This window comes from Lutra lutra, chromosome 4 (genome assembly GCF_902655055.1).
Source record: "Lutra lutra chromosome 4, mLutLut1.2, whole genome shotgun sequence".
Classification (NCBI taxonomy): Eukaryota; Metazoa; Chordata; class Mammalia; order Carnivora; family Mustelidae; genus Lutra; species Lutra lutra.
This window is the reverse complement of record NC_062281.1, coordinates 166,539,992-166,550,142: the sequence shown is the minus strand read 5'-3', so window position 1 is coordinate 166,550,142 and position 10,151 is coordinate 166,539,992. Positions and strand designations below refer to the sequence as shown.

General features: G+C 42.9%; 1 protein-coding gene across 1 annotated transcript in view; it reads left to right on the top strand.

Moving 5' to 3' along the window:
• The first annotated feature begins 623 nt into the window (after positions 1–623).
• The window catches only part of SMAP2 (small ArfGAP2), a 47,042-nt gene continuing 37,514 nt past the window's right edge, over positions 624–10,151 (top strand). The window contains exon 1 of the mRNA XM_047724595.1: positions 624–1,096. Coding sequence (XP_047580551.1) covers positions 994–1,096 — 103 coding nt within the window. The 5' untranslated portion in view covers positions 624–993. The remainder of the gene's footprint in view (positions 1,097–10,151) is intronic.

Here is a 10,151-nt window from a genome sequence, read left to right as displayed (position 1 = left end):
CTGCACTGTTTGGGGAGGATTTAAGAAATGAAAGAAAGTATCCAGGCACCAGGTAAACAATGTCCGAAGATGGCAGGAAATCTAATGAACAGAGGAACCCAGAGTTCAGTGGGAGCAGCAAGAGGTAACCAGAATCCTCTGAAAACTTGGGGAGGACGTGCTGTCCCCCTTATCCTGGATTAGGGGGTTTGGCCTTGCATTTGGCTGTTGAAGAAAAGAATAAACGGATGACTTTGGAGTAGCTGCAACCCTTAGGTTACATAAGAACGATAAATATTTAACTCATAGAGACATTTTGAGGATTATATTGGGATAATTCTAATAAAGCGCTTAACACAGAGCCTGGCACCTAGTAAGAACTCAGCGAATGTTAATTGTTGTTTTCCTTCACTTTCCTCCACTCCATTCATTCTTTTCCAAGGACACGCAGGAGGCGTGCCCACTCCTCCCTCCGCCCACCCCAAGCTCCGCCCCTCACTTCTGCCCAGATTGGCTCCTGAGAGGCGGAACCGAGGGAAGAGCCCTGTGCGACGCGGTAGGGGCGGGGCGCATGCGCGGGCTGGGCTGGGTGGAGGTGGAGAGGAAGAGCTGCCGGAAGTAGGCGACCGAGGTGGTGGCTGAACAGGCGGCAGCTGCCAGGGAAACCGAGGCGCGGGACGCGCGGCCCGCAGACAGGCCGGCGGAGAAGGGGGGGGGTCGTCCCTGCGCGCTCCGTTTCCCTGGGCTGAGGGTCTCTAGTCCGGCACCCTCCTCTGGACTCGGGCCTTTCCCTAAGTCCGCCAGGGGGCGCCGCACTGAGGGGGCTGCAGAGTGGGGGGCGAGTGCGGCTGACGAGAGAAGGGGCGCGGGGCCGGGCCCGAGTGGAGGGGTTTCCCGCCCCGCTCAGGAGGTGCCCCTGGGCGGGGGACCGGGAGTCCTCACCTCCCGTCTGAGGCAGAGGTTCCTGGGGGCGGGCAGGGCGCATCGCCCTCTGCCCCCGCCGGCACCCTGGCCATGACGGGCAAGTCGGTGAAGGACGTGGATCGGTACCAGGCGGTCCTGGCCAACCTGCTGCTGGAGGAGGATAACAAGTTCTGCGCGGACTGCCAGTCCAAAGGTAGCGTATCCCTTCCGGCGGGCGAGGGGTCCAGCCTCCCGCCGCGTCTGGGAGGTGACCTGTGTGGGAAGGGGGTTTCTGGAGCTTAGGCCGCCCGAATCCTGGTAAATGGTAAGGCGCGCTCCTCTAACTGAGGAGGCTGCTGGGTGTTCTGCGGCGCCGGCGCCGGGGTCGGCGTGGGGAGAGGCTGCGAGGGCGAGTGTGAGTGCTTGGCCGGAGGGGTGGGGGCGGGAGAGCGGTGGGGGTGGCAGTGGCGTGGTGTGTGCAGGTGAGAATGTCTGTATGTTAGGGCTCCGAATGAGTTCCGGGCGGATTGTCTTTCCCGAGGCAGCCCAGAGCTCACCGCCTTATACTTACAAAACGGGGGGATGAACTGCAGTGTGTGTGTGTGTGTGTGTGTGTGTGTGTGTAGGCGGGGGGGGGGGGCGCGGGAAGAGGCTGAGAGAGGGGGAGGAAGAGAAGGAGGGAGGGGGAGGAGGGAAGTGAGATGACGGCAGGAAAACCGCTTAAATAATTTTTTGAGGTGGTGATTGTTGCTGCCCGCTATCTGCTTAGCAGCTCCCTCTGTCATTTTACAGTCTTGCTGAGATCTGACAGAGCATAGGTGGCTTTCTTCTTCCTGGATGTATGAAGTGGGAACCTGCCTTATGCAGTGACACAGTGCGGATTTCTAGACAGCCTAGCCCTGGCCGTGGAGTGCGTTGGAGGCCGTGTGTGTGTGTGTGTGTGTGTGTGTGTGTGTGTGTGTGTGTGCGCGTGCGCGCGCGCGCGCTTGTGCGGTGGCAGAAATTAGCAGATTGTGGCTGTAGTGCAGGATTCGTTTAATCAGTGGAGAGAAGGAAGCAGGGGATGCATCAGATTTGTTGCTTCCGTGGTCATTACCCTTCCAAAGGTGAAAAATGATCACTGTATATTGTTAGAACGCTTTAGTCTTTGTTTGCTGTGCCCTCCAAGATGCAGGATTTGATCTGATTAAAAATCAGTAGTATAGGAAAGCTGGGTTATAAGTGAAAGCTTGGTTATTAGCACTCAAAATTTATAGATACAAACTTCTGTAAATATTTTGTCTCCTTATTTTCTTTCTGAATTCTTTGGAATGTAATTGGAGAAGTTGGGAAAATTCTTTTCCCTTTGGAGAGAAGGGGAGAGTTATATTTTGGGAGCTATTGTTAATTTGCTTCTGTTCATAATGCAGTGGATTTGCCACCGTCGTTTGCCATGTAGCATTTTGGGTGCATAGTATACACCAAAGATTCAAATGTATTTGTGTTTATCAATATTGGGAAAGGAAGTACATGTCTAATTGATGCCTTTGGGTAATTACCTTTTATTTTGGAAAAAAAAGATTATGTAAGGAGAACAGGGGAATGATACATTGGCTTAAACATCTAGTAGTATATTTTAATGTCCTCTGCCAATAAATAAATGGCATGTACTTTTAGGAAAGCATGTCTCCAGACTTCTTTCTTGCATTTTTGCCTTAGTGAGAAATTGCTTTAAAAAGTATTTTAGAATCCATTTATGTTGAGTAGGTTTAATTTCTTATAGTTGAGTCTTGTTAAATCTCATCCTAGACTTTTTGGAAGATTTAGTTTAAAGTTTAGGAGTATATTTCCTGGCTTTACTCAAATTTCCTTTGACCTCAGTTGACAGATCATGAGTCACAGTGAAGCATCCCACCAGAGTGAACATTGCTACATTTGGGGAGTCAGATGCCATTTTGATGATTAGTACTACCCCCAACTCTCTGTTTCTCCTACCACTCATACTTACTCATATTCCAGTGAAATATAGCATATGGAAGAGAGAGCTTGATTCATGACTTCTTCCCCCAAATTTTCCATTGCTCTTTATCAATAGCATTAGTAGGGATCAGATAATGAAATATTAGTTACTTCTTGATGAGAACTAGTAACTGTCGGGTTGTAAACTTTGTTAACCCCTATCAATGGTAGAATCCTGGTTCCTGAAACGATTTTTCAAAAATTAGTTTTACATTTTGGCTTGGTGGCTTCAGTGAATTGGCCATTGTATTAAACATGAAATGATGTGTCAGTCATCTTTCAGTTCAGTTAAATAACATGTTGTTTAGGCCTCAGTTTATCCAGTTTGTATATTATCTAGCTCCTTCCACACTTTCAGCCCTTCTCACTAATTTTCCTCCTCCTTTTCCCTAATTTTGGTCGTCGTGATGATCACACAGACAACTACTGGATCATACAGAAGGAAAAGACACTCGTATCAGATTAAGTTACCTATTAGCTCTGGTAAAAAAATACATGTAGTGGGAGAATGTATTTAAAAACTATTGGGTTTGGAAAATGAGATTTGTTTTTTTTTTTTTTTTTTAATTTTTTTATTTTTTTATTTTTTTAAGATTTTATTTATTTATTTGTCAGAGAGAGAGAGGGAGAGAGAGCAAGCACAGGCAGACAGAATGGCAGGCAGAGGGAGAAGCAGGCTCCCCAATGAGTAAGGAGCCCGATGCGGGACTCGATCCCAAGACGCTGGGATCATGACCTGAGCCGAAGGCAGCTGCTTAACCAACTGAGCCACCCAGGCGTCCCGGAAAATGAGATTTGGATCTGAGTTTATCCCTGTCTCATGTTGTTTCTTTGAAAATTGAGAGCTAATCATATAGGACTTGGTGAGTGATTGCTAATCTATTAATATTAAATCAGATGATAAGGCCCTGGACCACAGACTATATGAGCAGTACTTTTCTGATGTTCTAAAATAACCCTTTGGCAGTGGCTCTTCTTTTAAAATCTTATACTTGTTTAAGGATCTTACTATCTTTGAATATGTAATGTGAACATCAAGAGTAGAGAACAAGCACATGTCTTTACGTAGTACGAGTTTTGTTGATTCTGGGATTTTTAACTCTTTTGAGCATAAGACACACCGGTTTCTGGGACCCCTAAGGCATTGAAATAACTCCTGTGTGGCAAAGAAAGCTGCTTAGATACTGCCTTAAAAAAGTGCTTTGATTTACTTTTAGGCCCAAAGATATGGTTTCCTCATCACTCAAAGACACTGTGACCTTTAGGGTAAATTTTTGAACTGACTTAAGTAGTGATAGAACAAAGGACAAACATACTAAAAATTCCGGATACGTCAAGTGGTAACTCTACCTAGTTTAGACTGGGTCCCATTTTTAGATAGATCCTTGTGAGGCTGTACTAGTTCAAGGCTTAATCATCAGCTCTGCGGTTGCATATTCTATCAGTGTGCCTGGAATAACTCCTAATCAACCTCTTCAGAGACCGGTTTAAACAAGGCACTCTTATTTACCATGTAAGGATCTATCTTCCTGATGACCCGAGTTCCTGTGTCCACTACTGGGATATTACTTTCTCAGTACCAAAGTTGGTAAAAAAAAAAAAAAAAAAAAAAAATTTGAGAGCTTTTTAACAAGCAAAGAATTAAAATAGAAGAGATTTGATGGTCTTGTGGAATATTTACTTTGGTCTGTGAAACCCCACCTGGAATTCTGGAGCTTGGCAGAAGCTTTGTAATATTTTTTGTACTTTTCCCTTCTGCTGCATCCTATCTCTGAAATGTTTTACCTTGAATTACCAAACCATTGCCTCTGTTCCAGTTTCTATTATATACTTTAAGATTTAAATTTGCTTTTTGGAAAAGGTAGCACTTTCATGTGTTCAAAATATAAAAGGTTGGGGCACCTGGCTGGCTCAGTGGGTTAAGCCTTCGGCTCAGGTCATGATCTCAGGGTCCTGGGATCGAGCCCCATATCAGGCTGTCTGCTTGGCTGGGAGCCTGTGCTTCCCCCTCTCTCTCTGCCTGCCTGTCTGCCTACTTGTGATCTCTCTCTCTGTCAGATGAATAAATAAAATCCTTGAAAAAAAATATAAAAGGTCCCGAGGTAAATATGTACAATGAAAAGTTGTGTTCTTATTCCTGATCTCTTAGCCACCATTTTCCCTTCCTAGAAGTAACCACTTTTGGTAATTTCTTAGGGGACTTTTAAGAAAGAATATATGTGCAGGCAAACAACTACATTTAAATATATTCTTTTGCAGTGCTTTTATCAAGTCGTAGTGTATTATTCACAGTCCATGGCACCTTGCATTTTTCAATCAGCAGTATAACGTGGAAAGCATGAAAGTGCTCTCCCCATGCATGTTGAGCTTTCTTCATTCTTTCAAGGGATTTTCTAAGGCTCTATCTAGGGTTATCTTGATTAAGTTGAAAGATAGGCCGAAGTGATTTGGAAACATCTGCTCTTGTTGAAGGCATCTTAGTGTCCTAGGCTCATCCATAGCTCATATGAACCCACCTTTGAGGTGGCAAAGAAGCAAAATAATGGAAGGGGCCGTCGACTTGATGTTGAAACATCCAGTTAAACTCCTTCACTCTGTTTATTTTAGCTTTGTGACCTTCAGCACCGCACTGAACTTTCTCAGTTAAATTTTCCTCATTTGGAAAATGAAATGCCTGGGAACTAAAGTGTTACACACATGTAAGCATTGCTTATTACCACCATTGCTGGTCTTATTTATTCTGTCTTGGTTTTATTTGTTTCACTTTCTGACTCTATTCCCTTAAATACTGTGGTTACTGGAAGCCATGGTTAGAATGACTCACCCAATAATTCCCTAGTCTTTAAGCCAAAACCATCTCATACATATGGGGGTTCTGGCATTTTTGCAGATGGACTTTATAGTACCCTTGAGGATGGACTCTGGATGCTTCCTCACTCTTTAAACTTGTATGAAAGATTAGACCAGGGAATATTTGTGTAGAAATTTTCTACAGTAGTCCTAAATTTTTTTTTAAAGAATTTATTTATTCATTTGACAGAGAGAGATCACAAGTAGGCAGAGAGGCAGGTAGAGAGAGAGAGAGAGAGGAGGAAGCAGGCTCCCCGCCCAGCAGAGAGCCCGACGCAGGACTCAATCCCAGGACCCTGAGATCATGACCTGAGCTGAAGGCAGAGGCTTAACCCACTGAGCCACCCAGGCGCCCAGTAGTCCTAAATTTTAACTCCAGTAAATTAATCTCTAGCTTTGCTTTATATTTGTTTCGTGTTGATAGATAGCTAAGTCCTTGCTTGTTAAATAGTATTCCTTAGAACATGAACTTTCCTGTCAATTTTTAATTATTTTACCTCTATCTGTGGCACCTTTTGAGAGGTTAAATAAAAAATTCCATCAGATTTGGACAACAGAAGTTTTGTGTCCATCTCTAGTTGTTAAACACCCTTCTCCAGCGAAGATTAAATAGCTTTTCTGGGTTTTTACAGCTAATGCACCTTAACTCGGACAGTCATGGTTAGGTTGACACAGTTACACTGAAAGTAATTTATCAAAGTCCTCATTAGATTGTCTTTTAATATCAACTTGTTAAGCCTGTTCCCTGGGAGATACCTTCCTGTTTGTTCTCCTTGTCCTTTAAATATCATTCTGTGGCAGTGGAATAGAGAATAAAAAATGCCTTATCATCTAGGGGGAACTCTGCAAGCCTGCAATCCCACACTATATATATATTCATTCTGAAAATATTAAGCACTTACTTTGTGTCAGACACCGTATGAGGATATGTAGTAGATTCAAGGACCCTGTCTTTGGTCGAAAGGATCATACAGTTGAATGGGGAAGCAGATGTGTAAACTGATAAATGATGCACTGTGGTATTATCATGATGGCATTGTGTGTAGGGAGAATTGAAAGCTCTGGAGAAAGCAAACAAGTCTGCCTCAGGAAGTTATGGCTTCAAAGAGACAAGTAGGCTGTCTTGAATGATAAGCATGACTTTGCCAGGTGAATTTAGGGAACTTGGCTTTCTAAGCAGAGGAAACAGAATGTGCAAAGCCTCTAAGGTATTGAATGTGTGTGTTGGGGGGTGGGATTCTCTCGTGTATTTTAACTGCATCTTGGGGCGTGGCAAGGGATAAAGGTAGGCAGGGGCCAATAAGGTTAAAATCCTAGCCCTGTAGTTCATTTCCTGTGTATTACCGAGATTATGAATATGCTTTAGACTCTATGTTGTGTAAGAACCCCATACCATTCGAAGTCTACCTGCTACTCAAATGAAATTATAACCATTGCAGACATGAAATGTTTCCTAACTGATGAGTAGAAGAAAGATCTCAGTATTGTGCCCACAAGACCAACATGGAAGTGTACATGAGTACATGAAATTATCTTACAAAAGTCTAGTGAAATGCCAGCAGTAGATATTATGTCATTTCTGAGTTGACACTGAGTTTTTTGAGGCTGAGTGCGCTTATATACTCTAGTGGTCTAAGAGTGCTGAATATCTGATGTGTGCTCTTGGTTGCTCGGTGCTCAGGAAGTGTAAGCAGGTAGCTGCAACCTGATCTCTCGGTATCCTTTTCAGCAAACCTATTGCTTTCCAATAAATGAGAAAACTACTTTCTGCATTTTTCATCTGATGTCATTATGACATGTAGGTGGCAGCTTTCTTGGGCACAGTTGTCTATATAACTAACTGTTCACCACATGAGTCATTGTCTGTTTCTATTCTTCTGCCTGAAAATTCCGTCTTGGAAATGATGTCATGCAATTAGTGACTGCTGCACTTTACTCATTATGCACATTGCAGCTGGCTCTGTATGTTATGTTGATGGACGCCACCTATGCCACAGCCAAGGGACAAACTGACTTGTTAAATGGACTCAGACTCAACTCCTCCAAACATCCCCTGTAGAAAAGATGCTAGGCAGTAATCTGCATAGAACACACATATGTTTTACATTTTAAGCATACAGTGCCTAACTTCTGTTATTGTGTCTGCTTAAATCCTTATCACAGTTGTACTTCTGTTTGAGCAAGTGGCCAGTTTAAGTAGATACTAATTTTGAAGAAGTTCTGTATTGGCCTCTGGAATGTGACAGTTCAGCTTACCACACTGAAAAGGTAGGAACGAAATCTATGTAGAGTAGAACACCTTAAGGTTAATTCACTTTTACCAAATTCCTCTATTGTTAAAGAAATATTCCTATATTGATAAACTTTTGAAAAATTATACTGTGCCACTGTTAATGTGTCTACTAGAATGTAAGCTCCATGAGGATAGGGTGATTGTGCTTGTTTTAATTCACCGAAGTATTCCCAACACTTAAGAGTAGTGCTTGGTATAGATGGAGCTCTTAGTAAATATGTGTTTGAATGAATGAATTGATCCTGTCATCTATAAATTGTTTGTTTTTTATAAGAAGAAATCTTAAACAGGTTATCTGAATATTTGTTTAATTCTTAAGAAACCTAAGTTTTAAAACATATTTTAAAGTCAGGGACCTAGCCGAGAAACAAACCCCACTGTAGATAGTACAAACAGAGGGAATTTTTTTAAACAAAGATTTTGTTTATTTATTTATTTGAAAGAGAGAGAGAGAGAGCACCGAGCAGGAGTGGGGAGGAGAGGGAGAAGCAGGCTCCCCACTGAACAGGGAGCCTGATGTGGGGCTCCTTCCCAGAACCTGGGATCATGACCTGAGCTGAAGGCAGAGGCTTAACTTACTGAGCCACCCAGGCGCCCCAAGCAGAGGGATTTAATATACAGACTAGGTTTCATGGATGATGTCAGAACTTAGAAGGTAAATGGGCTGGTGAGGCAACCCAGAGATTAGCAACACCTGGGAGCTAGTGTGTTTTTAAGGAAATTAGAAGGTGCTGATGTCACCAAAGGCCAGAAGTCTGAGCTATCTGGTATGAGCTAGAAGCATGGAAAGAAAAGCTGGTGGCAGCAGGGGCTGTGACTCTATTAAGAGAGCATTACCCTGGCTTCCCTTTTCCTCCTCCTCCTTTATCTTATCCTTATCTGTTACCTTCTGTTGATGGAACTTACCCAAAAATTGGTTGGCAAGAGAGCCTGGGAGTTGTAGCTCCCACTGATGGAATGGAACAAGGTTAGGATCCAAGTGGAAACATGCTGAGGCACTAAGGCACTTAAAAAAATCTCCCAAGATGTAATTCTTCTTCCTTGTAGGTAAATGGTTGAGTTATTTTGAATGAGAGATAAGGGTTTTTAGGCAGATACAACCTTTGTGCTTCTAAAGAATCTTAACTTGCTGAAGTAATACTTAGTCCGAGGAAGTACTGTAACGACTCAGTCATTGCCTAAATAATTAGGATGTGTGTCTAGGAAAATTGGCTTCTGTTGAATCTTCCAGGAGCAGTTTATCAATTTGGTTACTCAGGAAATAAGTTTCCCATCCTGTTGATCCTGGGATGCCTTGGGCATGATTGTGTGTGTGTGTGTGTACACGTGTACATATGTGTATGTACACGCATACATTGAGCTTGTCCCATCTACAACTGGAAGACTTGAATCAACACGTAAGATGTACAAAGAGAGTTTTGAGGATTGTAGCCTCATGGTACAGATTAGACTTGCCTTGACAGTTACGGAAATTACAGTAGAGCTAATTTTCCTTATGCCACATATCATTTTAACTGGTCTTATTGGTTTGTCTGGGGTTTTTCGCCCACGGCTTCAGAGAGGTTAGCACTAGGGGAGGGAGTTGAGACCACTGATAACTTTCTTCTGGGCCTGAAAAGTATTTTTTGTTTTATAAGGAAGGTTGCTGCTGCTCCATTTAAAGGCCAGGCTTTCCAAGTTATTGCTGGTAGTTTTTCTTTTTGATTATAAAGTGTTTAATGAGTTACGTGATAGAAGTTGGGCACTTTCTCGAAGGGCATTTTTTTTGTCAATCAGGTCACCTGCCTTTGGGCCCCTGCTACATTAATGGAATTGGTGGAACTAGGCCAGCGAAGATTTTTAGTGGAGTGTGAGTATGTGTCTTCTTAGGCTGTTATTTTCCACAGAGGCCATGGGTAGGGGACTCTGAGTAAAGTTACCGTCTGTAAAAATTGCATAGGGTTCATTGTTTTTCTCTTTTCTACAAAAATTAATTTCTTCTTGGCAGGTATAATTCACAGATGTAATTAAAAAGTAATTTGGTTCTAAAAAACATATCAGACTGCTTCCCAGAGTACCAGTTCTTTTCAGCCAGTTCATTTCAATTTAAGAGGTACATCTGCATTTTTGATGCCTCATGTTTAATAAT